Here is a 19,299-nt window from a genome sequence, read left to right on the forward strand (position 1 = left end):
TTTAATGGGTACCATGATTCGATTTCCGGAAAATTTCAAGATGTCTTCGGGTTTCACATCCCCCAAACTCCAAAACCACCGTCAGTTTAAAAGTTGATAGATACATTTATATATATATATATATTTTTTTTTTTCATTTACTTATAGATACGATAACTGCCGTAATTTTGCACCAAAGAATTTAAATTCTGTACAGAAGAAAAAGAAAGTAATTCAAAATAAAATATTTAAACAAATATTTTATGTATTAAATTATTTATTGTTTAGTTTTAACTAAGTATTGTGTATTAAATCTATTTAATCAAATTATTTTTATGTTCTAGGCTCCTTTTCTCGAAGTTCATACGGCAGACAACAGGCGGCATCGCACCAAACGTACTATAGGTCTTAACTGCCATGAGAATTCAGATGAAACGCGTTGTTGTCGATATCCTCTTACTGTGGACTTTGAAGAATTTGGCTGGGACTGGATAATCGCACCAAAAAAGTACGAAGCAAATTATTGTGCAGGAGAGTGTCCGTATGTGTTCCTGCAAAAGTATCCGCATACGCATATCGTGCATCTGGCTAATCCAGCGGGAACAGCCGGACCGTGCTGTGCGCCGCGCAAGATGTCAGCAATTTCTATGCTTTATTTCGATCAAGAATTCAATATTATTTATGGGCTTTTACCTGGTATGGTGGTGGACCGCTGTGGCTGTTCCTAAACACTGCCTCTTTTTGTACGTCTGTGCCCTTCACTGATAGAAAAAAAAGACTGACAACACTTCGTTATAGAAAATTATGAATATTTTTGTATTTAAATCCAGAATAAAATAAGTCTTAAAAGTTTATAAGGAACGCAGATGGAATAAATATTCAAGAAAAGTTATTGATTGTGAGAATAATAAATTTATATTAATGCTGTAAATTACTACTCCTTACCTTATTAAGAAATGATACGGAGAATTAAGTTGATTTTTATATTATAGATTGGAAAACGGAAATTAAATAAAATCTTCATGATCTGATTAATACGATAAATAAAACCATGCATATTTTTTTTAAAAAGAAAGAAATCTAATCTGTGTAATGAATTGTGAGTGTAATATTATAATCAACTGAACATGAAATAAATTTTTATACGACCGAACACAAAATAAGTGTTACCATCTTAAAATATCATTCTAACTTTGCGAAAATGTTTTATTTAGAAAGTTGTGTCCGAGTCATTTTCTTAAAAAAAAACCATAAATTTTACAGATTATGTGACAAATTATCATTAAATATCTGAAATTCGGTATTTTTATACGAATTTGTACACGTATGAAGCGTGTGGATGGCTTTTGAGTAGTACAGTAGATTTCAATACTGTCCATTTATTTTTTTAAAATTTTCAGTATGCATTTATTAATGATTTATTAAAACGTAATCGTTTTTATAATATAAAGAAGTGTTGATGTGAAGGGTCAGTCTTTGGAGTGTACTTAATTAATATTATTTCGATGAACTTTTATGTGTATAAATAGCCTAAAAAAAAATGGCGGACAGACAAATGAATCAGCACAAGTTGAATACGACTGTTAGCCGACTAGATTTAGTTAACTTGCTTTAAAATACTTTTTTTTTGGAAGATACGTGTGATAAAACTCCCTAATGATAGATTATATTATTTAGTATTTTTAATATTAAGATGCCAATAAATGTAAAAAAAAAATATTGGAGGATGAATTCTGATCTAGTGTCTACCTTTTAATGAGTCACTGAATATTATATCTGATAAAATTAATGAAATGATAATTACAATAATTTTATAGTAATTAACCATCTGTTAATAATACTTCAGAATACAGTTAGGTATTACGATTAGAATTAATGTTTATTGGTTAAGAAGCATTATCTTTAATAGAACGTAGGCATTATACCAATAAACTGGGGGATGTTAAGTAGTAAACACAAATCTGGGAAGAGTTTTAACGATAGATCATGAACTTTCCAATGTCACTAGTATTATGATTTGGAAGGGATTCTTTCTTATGCATTTTATTAACGTAAACTACCATAACATATCAAATCTTTGTTAAAGATAACCAATTTTTATTACGCTTTTCAATTTAGGTCTGAATATAAAATAACGAAAAACCATCTTAAAGATTAAATTTTTCATATAAGTGATATTAGAAACAGTTTATGCCATAAAAGCGAATTATTTCGCTAAACAACTGGCTTTATCGTAAAAAAAAACTATTCTCATTCCAGTAATCTTAAAAGATTATTTTTTAAGTTTACTGAATTACATTTGCCCATTTTTATTTAAAGAAAAAGAAAAAAATAACGTGAAAATAAGCTTTTGCTAGTTATTTACCCATTATAGCTAAAAGAAGACTGAAGCATATCTTTTAAAATCACAGCTCATTTTTTACTGAGCCATGATGATTAGAGATTATGATTTATCTACTAAGAGTAAGAAAAATATTCTACACGTTATTTTCTCTTATTAAAAACTTATCAGGTAAAAAAAAAAAAATAGGGAACGAAATAGCATTCTCCGGTTTCCTCTCTTTGACAAATCTAAACACGTCTTCTAACATTCAAATTCCATTTGATTAAATGAGAATTTCTGAAAGAAAAACATATATATATATAATTTTTTTCTCCCTTCTTTTTTCTAATTCCAATTAACTGAAAAAAAACGTTTTCAGCAGTAATTTTCTTAAAAAACGAACAGACCGAATGTTCACTATTCTATTAGGGGTAGTTTTCGTTATTTTAAAAATAAAGAAGTATATTTTTGTGCCTTCTCCAAATATTTGTGATAGAAACTAAATTTATTTATTCAAATAAATATGACATGCCTTTTATCCAATAAACTTATAAATTTGTTAAATTATGATAGATTAATAATTGAACTATGTGACATATAATTTTTGACAATTATACTATTTTAATATAATATAAAAATAAATTATAATAAAATTAAATAACCGGGTTTATTTTGTAGAATTTGTTTACATTATCCGGTTAATCACAGGAATAATCGGTCTGAGATTAGACAAGATCGATTAATGAACTATATAATTGGTCAAAATTATGTTGTAAAATAATATTACTTGAAAATATAAATAGAAAAATAAAATTCCAAAATCTTATTAAATTATTCTTTTCTATAGGTAGATTAAAATTTTTCCATCATCAGAAAACCAGAGAAAAGTTTCATCAAAATACAATATATACTATACCTTAAAATTTTGTTAAAGTTATCTTTTTGTTACCGTTAAAAATATCTTTAGATCATTGAATTTTCCCAGGGGAGTCTCCTATATTCTAACGGGCCTCCTCGTCTCGCCCCCCGGTCGGACCTTACTTTTATAAAAAAAAATAATTTTGTGTGTTAATTTTATAATTAAATTAATCTTGTCTTCGTACTTTAAATTAAATAACGAAGCTAAAATTTATTTATCTTTAATGAATTATTATTTGTGAATAAAAATCAATATAATAATTTAAAAAAATTAAGATTGTAATTACATAATTAACATTAATGTTCTTTTCTTTGTAACTTTGTGATTCTTTAGTTCAGTAGACAACAGATCAGATCTTTTGAATGAAAAGTCTCACGCTGACTTTTTGCTGTTAAGCGTATAGCGGTCGAAAGTAGGATGAACTTACAGTATTGTAAAGTGATAAATTAATATTCATCTAAGTTTTTAACGGTTGTAGATACTCTTTTAGGTGTAAACTGAATATTAAATATTATATTGACATAAAAAAAAACAAAATATATTCGTGCAATTATTAAAGCCTAATTTTCTTTCATGAATTTTATAACAAAGTTCAGAATAATAACAAAATAAACAACAGGAATTATATTTATTGTCAATTTGATAAAAAATAATTACTGATTTCCTTTTTCAATGCACATTAGCTTTACAGTAATAACATGATTATGTGTTTTTTAGTTATCAATTTGTTTGTAACACTAGCAGATTTAAAGACTTAAAAAAATGTAAAAATTAGTTTGATAAGTACCAGTAATTTGTTTTAAAATATTGTGATTTTCTATGGATTGCTTGTCGGCGTTTAGTTGGATTATGACGAATGTTGTATTCTGAAATGGGAATAATTGTATTGTGATGATTATAAAAAATAGTAATCGATTTAATACGTAAGCACATAATGTAGTTATTAGGTGTGTAATTAGTTAGTTAAATAGTTTTAAATTTGATATAATATTAATTAGACGTAATAATTAAACAACGAAAGCGAATGGTATTAAAATAAATAAATAAATAAAAATAGTTTTATATTCATTATTAAACAATTTTTATCAATTATTATTTAGATTTATTATTTGTAACTTTTAAATCAATTTATTTTTTGAAAAAAAAAAAATTGACTTAGGCAAAAAAGTTGTAGAGCGTTTATAAACAGTTAAATATTAACATCGTAGTGTGTGAGTCACATTCTAGTGGATGTTTACTATAGTATATCAACTGATATTAAAAAACCTCCACTATTTAGATTTTTTAAATGGATAATTTTCTTTCCTTTACATTTTCTTTAGCTTTTAATTATTTGTAGGTCGTATACGTATATCAAACAATATTCTCAAAAGTAATAGGAAATTATAATTCAATTTTAATGAAAATCGGTCATTAAGATGCTAAATCGTAAAAATACAAAGATATATAAAAAACCATGTGTGTTCATTTAATAATTAAAACTCATGTTTCTTTCATAAAAAAAAAATACATATTAAAAATGACAATATTTATTATTTTTACTTTTAATTCTACATAACATTCTATATTTTGCACGCGCGCGCGTGTGTTTGATATACCTATCAACTCTAGAAATTGAATTTGGTCTGAAGAAAATCCCAAATTGGAGTGAATAGCGAAGAGACCGCTACTGCTAAGATCTAATATTTTTTACTCAAGACATAATAACTGGTTTAACAAAAATTTAGAAAAATAAAGATATGAATAATAAACATTCATTGTTTATAAATTTTGAAAATTATTTTTAATTTTACATGCGAATTAACAAAACTCAATATATTATGGTTTTTTAAAACGGTTGATATACGATTAATATAATACTGTTAATAAGCTGTTAAAAAGAAACAATATTTTAAAAAGATAAAATAAGGGTTACATCTTTATTGAAAGAAATATCCGTCATGTGTAGGGCAATTAAAAAGAAAAAACATCACACATTCGCACAAAAGAAAAAAGAAAACGAGTACAGTGTGACCTGAAAACAAAACATGTTTTAAATGAAATGTAAATAACGGTATATTATGAAATTAAACATATATTATGAAATAGATATTTTATTAACGGAAAATAATTAACCTTTAATTAATTTATTAACAACCGAATGATTAATCTATTTATTTATCGACAAATAGATTAGAAGGATCAGTCAAAGGAGAAAAAACTGAGAGGAAGAAGAATAAAGTTAATGGTTGAGGTGAAGATTGATAACTTTGAGGTAACGAGGGAATAGATTTTGAACTCAGGTGGTTGGCAGGGATGACGTAAGGAACCCGGCGCCAGGCAGAACATTAGTTGATGACGATGATGATGTATGCAGCGTGAAGTTATTAATATTATAAATGTGTACGGACATCTTTAAGGGAAGTAGTGAATTCATAATATCTTTGCCATTGTGTCAAATTTTATTTATTTATATATTTAAAGAGGTGAATCGAACCTGAAATATACTTTAAAGGTGTCTTTCTTTAATAAGATTTCAATAAAGGATGTTTAATTAAATAAAACGATATAAAGAAACATTTTTATAAGATAGAATTTAATTAAAAATATTATTAATTAATTTATGTAACTATCAAACATGGAGAATAAACAAAACCCTTAACGATATAAATCTGTTACTATTGACAAAGAAAAATCTAACATCTACTCATAAATGTGCCTTTAAAAATAACCGGATACCGAAAATGTTTAAAATAATCTACTCAAAATTAGTTTATCGGTTCACAATTTACCCGATATAAACTAGAATTCCCCAAAAAAAATTCCGAAATAATTAATTTTTACCGAAATAAAAGCAGATTACTATATGACAACTAGGGAGGTTATTGTTCATAAATAATTATTCGGAATTTTATTGCCGAAACAATAAACTGTTGATACTTCTTATCATAAAAGGAAAATTTATGAATTCTTATTTATAGCATGATTATAATCAGCATATTTTAAGAATAGCCGTTGAAACTTCTTTTATTATCTATATATTTTTCTAGCCAAATTTTAATTTTCTTTAATTACACTAGTAGTAATCTATTTTTAATTGGATCAACATCCTGTATAAATAGTAACATAATTTAAAATTTCAAAATATTTGAGATAAATCTTACATTACACGAGCTATTCTTTTTATATCTGCTAAGAAAATTTTGGGTAATATATATAAAAAACAAAAAAAGGTATAAAAAAATTCCTGTTTTTATATATTTTTTGAAGGATTTTAACTTAGTAACCATTTTTTTTTGTACCCATATTTTTGCTTTAAAAACAAATGACATAATAATGGGTATTTATTTAATATTAGAGGTTGTAGGATGTCAATTTATGTTAGAATTAAACATACGGGTGTACTAATCTGCTCACCAGATGTTTGTTTAAGTGTTGATTGGCCATCTGAACCGATAAAAAAAAAGAGACGTTTTATTTTAAATCGTATTTTTCTCATGAATATACTTCTGTTTTTTTAACGTTTTTTATAATTTAATTTTAATGTACGAAGTAATGTAACTAGCAAAACTACCTTATAATAGATAAGTTATTTGTTTTCTTTACTTTGTGCAAAAGGTATCTGACCGAAATTCATTTATTATTGAATTAATTATTTTACATTTGTTGAGAACAAATATCTACTGGCAGATTTATATGTTCTTTAATGAACAGAAATCAGGATAATCTTGTTAACAAAATTCTACACAATATTTTTCACGCGTGTGATTTATTTAAATGAGTAATTTATTTGAAAAAAAAACATGTTAAAGACCTTTTATTAAGTTGTAAATAGCCAGTAACAAAATTCTTTGTAATAAAAAATTTAAAAAATCTATTAAGTTTTAAAATTAATCTCATTTATGATAGATTAAATTTAACGTAACGATAATTATTTTATTTTTGTTAATTTTTTGGATTTTAAATTTTAAATTTAAAAAAAAAATATTATATATCACAGTTTTATATTGAGTTGTTAGTTGGATGAGTTTTATTCTTTAATTGTTTAATTAAAAATTGGCGTGAGCGCAAATAAATTAATGGTCAATAAATCTCATTTCAGGGAGATGTATAAATTTTCAAAGTTTTGGCTTATTCTGTTGCCAAGTGAGCTCAGATATTCACCTATTAAATAGATGCCAGATATTAAAGAAGGCCTAAAATATTCAGTATACGTGAAGTGAGGAAAGAAATATCCATTTGTTATACCCAAAAATAACAAATTCCATTCCTGCACTGTTGCACGCTAAAATTCACTGACAAAATTTACGGTTGGCAAGAATAATATGATATAAAAATTTACTTAAAAAACTAAACTGCCTTGTCTTATAGTGTTCATTATTTAGGTTAATATTATTTGAAATTCATACGAAACAAATCGTAAATTATATACGCGGGAATAAATACAGAAAAAAGTTTTAATTTTTATCTAATGTGCTACTCCGTAATTGCAAAGAATTTTAAAGAGTACTCATTACTATGAACATTAAAATTAATACATGTGGGATCTAGAATATGTTTTACTTTGTCTCTAAAGATAAAATTGTAATATTTTATTTAAATCAACATTTTTATGTAATATTATCTAATACAAGCTATCTTTATTTAATTTGGTTAACACCAACTTTAATTTTAAATATTTATTATAAATTGTTCCATTGTTTTATAAAAAATTAAAATGAAAAAAACAGATTAAAATAATTGATATTTTTGAATCTCTGCGCCTCTCTTTTTAAATTTTAAAACTTTTAAATTCGTAGATGTTAAAAAAAATACCTCTCAGTTTTCGTTTCCGGTTAAAGATTACTTATCTACAGGTAACCAGGTGTTTTCAATCTAAAGCAGGCGTGGCCAACAGTTTTTGCCTCGGGCCGAACCGGAAAGAAAACTTTTTCCACAGGCCGAACGAAATATTAAAATTAAAAAATGTTAAATACAAAAACGATTCATTTAAGTAAACAAAATTTATTATAGAATTTATTTATGAATAAGTTTAAGTAGTTTAGTACAACAAATTAACAAATAAAACTACTGTGACGTGTTAAGTTTTTTAAATTTCTGTATTCTCCATTATTCAATTGTTTATAAAAAAGGCTAATATTGAAGTTTTTTCGCGCGCGGGCCGCATGAATTCATTATGCGGGCCGTATGTTGGCCATACCTTTTTTTTTTGTAGAGGTGGGGAATCCATTTTACAGACGCCGAAGCAGTGTTGGAGTCGTTAACAGGTCCCGCTATGTTATAGAAAGAGCGTATGTATACCTGCGCACTACCGACTAAACCTCCACTCCTGGCTATCCATCCTCCTTGGCATAGCTAATAAAGGATTCCATCAGGAAGGTGGAAATCGCCCATATACACAGTTATACGTCACATCATACCACAAGTACAGATCATAAGGTGAAAATTAAATACAAATTCTTACATGAGATCATTAAATAATCGGAACAAAACACAATACAAACATCAAATCAACAATGCAGTAAGCACCATAATCAAGGAACATAATATATACAACAAACAATCTAAACAACTTTTTTTTTGTAATTAGATGTTACATAATATTTAAAACTGAACATCATATACATAATAGAAAATAAGAATGTACAAACTGTCACACCAGAAGCGCAACCCACAGAAACTGTGCACAGGTACTGTATCTGTACAGCCACCCAGGTCGCCATCCAACATCTGTGCAAAGTGCCCGCAGCTTCATTGCGTCAAGGCGACCCCCACACACCCGGGGATACCCCCTAGGGGCTCGGACAAGGGCCTGTCCGCTCATGAGTATTCTAACGCCTAGCTCTTATCCTGGTCTCCTCCCAGGTACTTATGTTCCGCAGGACTGGGGAAAAGAACTTTCGTCCAGGACTTTCCTGATGATTGTCTAAAAACTTAAAGATCTAGATAGATATTTAATTTGCTGGTAAGGTGGATTTTTTTGATAATTTTTTTGATTTTGATTATTTCCTAATGTGTACGTTGCAATCTGTTTTACTAATGAAATATAAGCAAACCTCCCACGGCTTAATGAGTTGAGAATGATACGTATGACATATAAATTAGGTGTAGTCTTATACAGATTTAGGCGGACCATTCCTCCTGAGACATGTGGTTAATTGAACCCCAACCACAAGAAGTACACCGGTATCCACTGATATAGTATTGAAATCCATGCAAAAGGAACTAACTTTTACTATGATTTGATTGTCAGAACTATCGACTTCAAAAATCAGCTGTTAAACAACTGATTTGCGACGACGAATTAACCAGCCCGATGAGCCACATTCTTTTTTTTTCATTTAGACGTAACTTTTCACCAAGTTAACCAATTTGAATGAACTTTTTTGAATAATTTTAACCATCAGTTCTAGTTTAATATTTTTTATGAGGAAGAAAACATTTTTAATATTTTAAAAACTATAAATAAATAACGTTTTAATGAAAATAAGTATGACATTTTTAGTAAATATTAATTTGTGTACTGTACAGAAAGAAAAGTGGAAAAATGTTTTCGTAAACATTATTTATTTTAATAATGATGTATATTTTAAAATATTTAATAATACCCTAAAAAGGTTATATTCAATAAAACTAATAATATAAAACGATATTTTATATACCTTTAAAAAAATAAATAAATTTAGTTGTCATACTCTATGTTAAAAAAACAAAAAAAAAACACAAATATCATTGCACAAAATATGTAATACATGATAATCTTTTTTAACTCTTCTTATTTTTTATAATTACATAAAAAATGAATAAAAAAATACAATGGAATTTAGATTCAAGTAATTAACAATAATTAGAATTTCATTTTATTTTTACAACCTTTCAAACCATGAAAGGTATACTTTGTTTTTATAATTTTTTTCAGTTTAAATATATTTTTCAGTAATACTTATTAATAAAAAATTGTATTAAGTTTTTATGATTTAATTTCTATATTAAATTATTTATATAATTATATAACTAATTGAATATATGTAATTATAAGGTTAAATTTAGTATTTTCTTTTGTCACAATTATTAATTAAAGATTTATAATTACGTAGATCTCATTTTCATTTAGCTGAATATTATTACATTTATCCGCTTTTATTAGATAATTGTAATTAATTTGTGATAATATTTTTATTAAAATAATTTAAAATTTTCATAGTTTTAATACGTAAGTAATAAAAATAATGAATATTAGATAAATATTGTATTGCCTAGTATAATATTAATAATAATAATAATGATAAAATGATATTAAATATTCTTCTTCGTCGCCTTTATTATCTAATCCTTTCATTTTATTAACGATTTTTGACGTAAACAATAAACACACGCTAGTAAATTTTATTCTTAATGGTTTTTTTCCTTATCGTATACAAAAAAACGAAAGAGAGAATGTTATTGCATAAATTAATTGATTACAAATGAAAGTCAAATTATGCATCGATTTATAATTTTTTTGTCCCTCTAAAAATTATTCATTTTTTATTTTGGATGAAACGACTGAGTGAAAAAAAAATTTAGAAATACAAATCACACACTGAGTAAATTGTTTAATATTTCTTCTATACAAAATTTACAAATCAATATAAATATTTTCTTTTTTTTTAAACATATAAAATTCAGTAATTAAATTTTAATTTTATAATTTTCCCATGAAATCTTTCATTTTAAGCGTAAAAATTAAAATTTCAATAAAACAAAGTATGTTTAATAACACCAATTTTCTATTTTTGTTTTGAAGCTTATAACATTACGTTATATTCGAAAAACAATATCATTCATACAGCCGTGCTGGCTGTATGAATGGCTTTGCTTGGCTTAGCTAAGTCTATCAACAAGGTTTTGCGTGACTTTTTCTCACAAATCAGCTTGAATTCTACTAATCCGTCGAATATTTGCTTTCAACTCTTCAATCGTTCGTGGTTTGTTACTATAAACTTGTGAGTTAAGATAAACCCAGAGAAAAGAGTCTAAGTGAATCAAATTACACGATCTTGATGGCCAATTAATATTACCATTTCGCGAAATTATCGATTCACTAAACTTTTGGCGGAATAACTGAATTGTAACAGCAGCTGTGTGGCATTTGGTACCGTCGTGTTGAAACAGCATGTAATTCGAATTAAATTTTCCAAATTTTCAAACCAAAAAATCATGAGTCATAGCTCAATAGCGTTCATCATTTACTGTAATATCATTACTGTTTTTCGGATGTAATGATCACTTTTGAACCATTTGTGGGTTATAATCATCTCAGATACGGCAGTTTTGTTCGTTTACAAAATCATCAAGCAAAAAATAAGCCTCCTTTGAAAAGATGATTTTTCTTTTTTTTTTTGAAAATTTGGTTTCACTCCTAGTGTTCTAGAGTCCAATCAGCAAACCGTTGACGCAAAGAATGGCTCCGTGGTATTAATCCTTAAGTTAGTTAAATATTACATAAGTATAGACAAAGATCTTTACAAAAAAATTACCATATTATTGTTAAAGAAAGGCTCAGTTCCTGTGAACGTTGTGAAATTGATAAATTTCGATTTTCCCTAATGCTTGTTATTGCAGCAGCATCCTTGTATTTATTTTGTGAATTGGTGTTTAAATATCATGTAGAGAAAAATTCTCTTCGAATTGTTTTACGAAACGATGAATAGTATTATTTGTTTGGATGATTATATACACTATAAATAACGTGAAGCATACCATACGAAGGTATAACCTATTTAATATTTCGATAATATTCATAAATGTTGCTGAGACGTGTAACGTTCCATGATGATTTGTGATAAACTACTAAAAACATATGATGCTTAAAAAATTAAATAAAAAATCAACGTCGCCATATCTGTCAAATTTTGCGCTTAATTTGAAAGACCCTTTTATATGTTTCAAATATTTCTTGCTTCATTCAGGTAATAAAATAAAGAATTAATAAAAGAAGAAACAGCAGATGTAAAAATGTTATCTAATATATAAATAATTAAAAAAAAGCGTCTTGAAATAAATTAAAAAATATTTTTTAGTTTTTATTGCACTAAGTGTATAGAGTAAATCGATGAAAAAAATTCCAGCTCCTCTTATTCAGAAACATTTAGAGAGCATATAAGGAAAACCATTATCCATCGACTGAAGTCTATTCAGGTTCACACAAATTTTCGTTAGGTTAACATCATTTTAATTTTAACTTCAATTTTGCCTGCCTAACGACTAAGTTTGTAGAAAGTATGCAAAGTTTAAATTTACAGGGTTCCTTTATTCTAACAAGAATTTTTATCAAGGAATAAATTTCAGAAATTTAGGATATGTGTTAGATTAATTTGATTTGTAAAATGTTTCTTTTATTTAATCCTTTAACAGAAATTAGTTTTCTTTTAACAGAAAACTGAACATTAGATTTTGCATAATTAATTTTTTTTAATTCATATAAAACGAAAATTTTTAATAAATACTTTAATACAATAACTTTCTTTATATATATATATATATATATATATAAACACAAAAAAAACTAAATTTATATATGTGAAAAATTTACAATAATTATAAGTAATAATTTATGTGAAAATATAAATATTTCCACAAAAAGTTTAATTGATTAAAAGAATTTGTACTTATCATCGATAATGATTCAATGGTATCAAAGTTTCGTTTTGTAATACCTTTTAATGAAATTCGTTAAATTTGTCAGGGTAATTTGTAATTTTTTTTTTTTTAAATCAATATTATTAAAAATTAATGGCTCAGAGTTTTACAATGGATATATATATATATATATATATATATATATATATATATATGGATTGGATAAAGGCTTTAACAATTTCATTATGTGTATGTCGTAGACGAATTGAAAAATCAGGCTTATTGTAAAGAGCGCATCATTTTGCAATGCGCCCATCAAGTTGGAAAATTATTTAGCAATTTTTAATCAGCCTGATATTTTTCAGGTTTATTGTAATGAGCCCATACAACTTTAGGCTAATTAGAAATAATGTTAAATATTAGAAAATATTGCACATTTTTTCTTCCAAATCAATTGGTATTTGGAGGTATTTGCAGAGAAATTTTAAATATAATCTAATCAAACTTAACCTACGCTCCCTTAGCTAGCTAATCTTCGTTTGCTAGTCAAGGTTAGCGAGGGAAGTGAGCGTAGGTTAAGTTTGGTTAGGTTATATTTGTAATTATAAGCAATAATGCTTATATAGGACCTATTCTCTTCAGTGAGCAAACAATTGAAAATTTTCTAATTAACCTAAAGTTGTATGGACTTATTACAATAAGCAAGACAGATATCAGGCTGATTAGAAATTGCTTGATCATTTTTCAATTTGCAGGGCGCATTGCAAAATGTTGTAGGCATAACAAAATCAGGCTCTTTACGAGCCTGATTTTTTAATTCGCCTACGATATATATATATATATATATTTCAACTGTTGCTCTCCAAAAAAAAAAAAAATGTTAATATGATTATTGTTATTATTCCCTAAATTTTTTAACTGGTTAATACGCCACAATTAAAACTGTACTTTTTAAGGCATAACAAAAATATTAGAAATAACTTATGCATTTTTAATTATAAAATTTTATTACAACATTCGGTAATTAATTACACAAACATTAAATAAAAGGAAAAGTATATAAAATTACTATAAATTTAAGATTATTATGTCTTCCCTTTTATATTCTATGGATTTTATTTTATCAAAAATAATTAATATTTTTCTTTTACTTTGGCGAATGAAGAAGAGTAGGTTTTTGGAATGTAAAACTAAAGCAGTAATTCCTATCTTTTTTTTAATTTGTTTATAATATTATTAAATATTGTCTAATAGAAGTATTTTAGATATAATTTACAAAATTTGAAATTTAACTCATAATTTTATATTAAAAAGTTTTAAAAGTAATAATTCTTCTTTAATTTTTAAAATGAAAAAATAAAATAACAACTTTTATAGATTTACATTTTTTAAATATATATATTTACGCAAGAGGAGGAAAAATTTGCACATAAACGCCCAGCAGCCCGTACTATTGGAGTGTGAGGTTTCCCGCAGAAGACGAGACTCACTAAACAAACTTCCCATACGTCGTCATGCCCCGATACCCGCCGTAATAGCATTACTTGGGGCATACTGTGATCCCACGGGTTACACAGAACGGTTTCAGGAGTCTCACACACATCATAAGTAGCAACAACTCGAGGACTCCAAACTACCTCCATGTGCAGGCTGTCCCTACTCCAACCACCCCGTGCGTTCCAACAAAACTTCAACTGTCGGAATTTCCATAACATCTCCGTTGCTCTATTTCTTCCCTATTGCCTTCTTCCATGGGGGTCCGTGACACAAACCGGGGCACCAAATTTTTAAACATATGCTTTGAGTATAAACTTCATATTTACGGTTCGAGTATAAATATACACTTATTAAATTTAACATTAAATTATAATTAGTAAAAAAAATAAAAAGAAAAAACTGGATTTTTTTAATGTTTAATAATATCGTTTAATATGCGTTTAAAATATCCCAAAATAACCCCCGGTGAGGAATGGCTTTTTTCAAATGTAAAAAAAATCTTCTTTCGTATAGAATTTTAATTAAGCGGTTAGTGAGTAGTTGCTAATATATAAATAAATTATCGATTATAAATTAGGGAATTACTGCTTTTATTAATAATTAGATTACTTTTATGTTGTATGTAGTTGTAGAAAGTAATAAGTCTATATGTGTCTATAATCCCACTTGTAGGCTACTTATAATAAAATAGGTAAGTTAATAATGATAAGAAAAAAAAAATAAAAACAATATTTTTAACGATATTTTATTTATATTACTATTATTTTTTTTCTAATTATAAATATTCTATTTTAAAATGTAATTTATAACAATTATTTCTTTTATTATATCAGTAATGTAATATTTGTTAACAAATTTTTATATTATTATTATTTTTTTTATTGTTAGGTTTATATAATGCAATATTTTTTAAACAACGAATATATTTTTCTTAATTTAATGTCTTAATTTTATTTCATATTTAAAAAAAAATATTTTTCCTAATAAATTTTTTATGCTACAAACAATTTTATTATGGTCCATTAAAAAAACGTATGCGATTACAATTTACTTAAAATTTAACTTATTTTAAGGAAAAATTTAAATTTTTTAATTTATTAACAAAAATTAAATTAGTTATTTGATGATAATAATAATAATGATGCCTGTATTTCACTTAAATAATTTAATCTGTAGGACGATATAAGAATTTTGAAAGTATAGGTGTGGGTCAATTTATTTTTTTCTTTATATGGTATTGAGTTGAGTGTTTGTTTTTTTATATGGAAATATGTGACAGTAATAAAATGAGTTCTGTTTGAATACAACATAAAGAACTCTAAATGGCTCTAAACTGAAAGACTGCAAGAAGATCTCGGAAACAATTTGTATGGATTGGGAGTTCATCAGACGAATGGCTACATGTGATAAAGATTGATGCTTTATATTTTACTACTATTTTAATTACAAAATTTTCGTGTAATGGACATATCGCTTCCATTTTTTGAAGAAAAAGTGTTTGTGTATAACAAAAAAACAATTGTAAATATAAAAAAATTGTCGAATATTTCTGTTTGTTAGTTATAATATAATTTTATTCTTCTTTATGATTTGTGGTTTTTATTTATTCCTAATGGTCTCTTTAATAAATCAGCACACCTAAATATGTTGTGATAAGGAAGTTAGGCATATTTAGCATACAAAACATCCTTAAAAACGTTCAGAATAGCAAAAAAAACTATTAAGAGCAAAGTTGTAAGAGAAAATTCATGTCGACATAACAAAAAAAAAATTTATAAACAATTGGACTAGGATAATTTGTACCATTTTTTTATTTAATTTTAAATAATGTAATAAAATATAATTTTTCGGAAGAATTTTAAGAAAAAACGGATAATCGTTTTTAAGAAAAACAAATTGTGATTTGTTTTCCCAAACAATTTGTTTTTCAAACATTTTCCCAAAAATCATTTTTACGAGTACTGTTCTTCCCGAATAAAAAAAAATGAATAAATTTCTGCATAAAACCTCTTTTAGACGACTTTTTTAGTCATTTTTTAAACGATAAAACAAAAGATTCTGAGAGATAGAGATTGGGACTGTAAGATGGATGTGGCGACACCTCCCGATCCGACTTTTGAATACCTTCCCTATTCTTTTGAGAGGTATAGGGGTAGGCGATATCAAGGAGAAGAAGTAAGACTTTTGAGAGAAAACCTGGGAATTTTCTCCTTATTGCTTGTTTAATTGTATTTTAAAGTATCTCAAATCTTACTCGCTGTTGATTGTATGTTGTTCTTCAAAATTAATGGAATTAAACTGGGCCTTTATAGGTCTAAATCACTGTAAGCAGCACTTTACTGGGTGACGAGTAGGTTTTGATTTTTCCCACGCGGCCAACCCGGATGTTTCCAGTCCATCCTCTGACGGTCCAAAATTATGATTTCAAGTTTCATAAAAACTTACGTGAATTAACAAGCTAAAAAAAGTTATTATCCGTTAAAAATAATATTTTACGTTCCGTACAAATGTGAATTCAGTTGTCGGTGATCTTAATTCAACTGTCTCGAATAGGATTTGAAATAATTCTGCTTCTCATGGATAATGGAAAGGATAATGCCGATACTCACGCAAGAAATTTCAGTAATCTTCTAATTTGTACTGCTTCTGATTTACCGAATAATATCATTAATTTTTTTTAATAATCAGTTGAAATTTCCACGGGTTTTTCGCTAAGTTGAAAATAGGTTGTACTTGTTCTTTGCGATTTAAACCATTCGATCCACATAAAAATCAGATTTATACGCTTTTACTTTCCCGTCTAGATAGCGCTACAGCAGAGGTATGGCTCTAGAAGGGAAAGAATTGTAATCGGTCCAATTTGTGAGTACGCGGTTTTCACCGGATCTTGACGTTTTGACCCCTAAGGAATTAAAAAAAAAACCGTATGGAAATTTTATGGAGGACTGGGTGTTCGTATGTTCGTGTATGTGTGTTCGGTGTCACTCTGTAAATTACCTTATATATCCAGAATTACTGGACCGATTTTAACCAAACATGGTCAGATTACTTTTATATATGCGGCAATGATGTCATTAAATTTTCAACTTAAAAGGTCAAGGAGTGAGGCTATAGAGCAAGGTAACCGTCAGTATCTCGGGATTTCGCATAATTAAGGTCACATTTTTTTAGACACATTTGTTAACAATTAAAAACGATCAATATTTGAAAAAAAACAAGTTTGCAAAATAGCACCCAACACAAAAAAATGCTCTAAACTAGTGGCTAAGTGGACATACTGCGTCAATAGTACCCCTTGTCACCACAAGAAGCGCTTGTGTAACACTGACGTACTGACAGTTACCATTAAAAATCTATTTTAAGAAATTCGGTTTCATCATAATGTGACCTTGTAATTCTAAATTATATGCTCAACCAATAAGTATTCCCATATTAAAACATCTGTTACGGTTACCACATGACTTCCTTGTACGTCTATTAAATTACAGTGGCGAACAATTTAATCCGGTCACAGTATTTTTAACAGAAAATTTTATTTTTAAAACAGAAAATGTGTAATAGTCTAACATACTCAGATTTAATAGTTTATGTGTCCTTTGTTTTTGGTTTTCTCATTAATCCTCCTTGGCATTGATTCCACTCAGTTACAAAAATGACTTTTGATTTCTTCATCTCGATACCAAATCTGTATCACTGAACTAATAACGTCAGTTTTTGTGTCACAATTCATTTTCCCAAGTTATCCTTTTAGTATGGTCCATAAATTTTCAATGGAATTAAGGTTGGGGGAGTTCCCTGGCCACGAAAGCACTCAAAGTTTTGAAGAAATCTTTTGCTTTCTTTGTCGTGTGACATGGTGCAAGGTCCTGTTAGAAAATGAGTCCTGGTTCTTCTGCGTGTGCTACTATTGGGCATATGTTAATGTATTTGTCCGATTTCTTCATCTCATCCATAGGCATAGTACTCTTGGCCCTTCATGTGTAAAACATTCACAAAATATCTTTTTGGCTAGATGTTTGGAAGCTTGTTGCATGTGTGCTGGCGTAGTAATCTTCTCATCTGCTGACTTACGAATGTAGGCTACTCTCTCCCCTTGGACAAAGAAATGATTATAGTCTGAAGAAATAACTCTTTTCCACATCTCAATAGTCCATTCTTTGTATTCCTTTGCCCATTGAAGTTTTTTGTCTTCATAACCTGTGTCTAACTGCTTCTTTTTAGGTTTCTGAGCAATCCTTCCCATTACCAACAATCTTCTACGAACTGTAATATTGGAAACGTTAGTCCCACTGGCTCTTAAGTACCTATTAGGGTGAACATCTGAAAATCGTGGATTAATTATGCTTTTATTAGTAATCGATCCTGTGAAGGCGTTCTTTTTCCGTCCACATTTTCCTTTTCTCTTTAGAGAGACTGAACCAATTTTTCTAAACCTTTACATGATTTCATTTGCAGTACCTAACCCCACACTACACGCACTGACAATCTGTCTTTGAGTCATTTGTGTGTATTGGGACAGAGCAACAAATTTTAACCGCTTCCGTGGGGTTATATCCATTGTATTAACTAGAAAAGAATATCAAACTTATAACAGAAACTCACAAGGTCACCAAAAACTAATTGACAACGAAATTATAAAAGCACAAAAAACTACTAATTCTCTTTGTATATGAACCAACAACATAACCTAGACCACCAAACAGCAAGCAGTTTGCCAAAGAATGAAAATTCCCTACAAAAGAACAAGAATTCCCTTTTTCGGATTAATTTGTTCGCTACCCTACATATATACATTTTTAAAAGTACAGAAAATTTTATTTCACTAATAACTTCTGTTTTTTTTTCCAATTTTTTTTTTATTGTTAATATTGAATTATTATTTATTGTAATTTTTTTTTACAATCACACTTATTAATAAATCAATATATTTAAAATAAAATAAAAAGAAAAGGATATGAAGTCGAATTCGAGAGAAGTGCCT

The 19,299-nt window shown here is 27.4% G+C and overlaps 1 protein-coding gene across 1 annotated transcript in view; it reads left to right on the plus strand.

Moving 5' to 3' along the window:
- myo (growth/differentiation factor myoglianin) overlaps positions 1-15,904 on the plus strand; it is a 243,068-nt gene extending 227,164 nt beyond the window's left edge. Inside the window, exon 4 of the mRNA XM_075382535.1 lies at positions 324-15,904. Coding sequence (XP_075238650.1) covers positions 324-707 — 384 coding nt within the window. The 3' untranslated portion in view covers positions 708-15,904. The remainder of the gene's footprint in view (positions 1-323) is intronic.
- Positions 15,905-19,299: the final 3,395 nt, after the last annotated feature.

The sequence above is a fragment of the Lycorma delicatula genome, chromosome 1 (genome assembly GCF_047948215.1).
Source record: "Lycorma delicatula isolate Av1 chromosome 1, ASM4794821v1, whole genome shotgun sequence".
In the NCBI taxonomy this organism is placed as follows: Eukaryota; Metazoa; Arthropoda; class Insecta; order Hemiptera; family Fulgoridae; genus Lycorma; species Lycorma delicatula.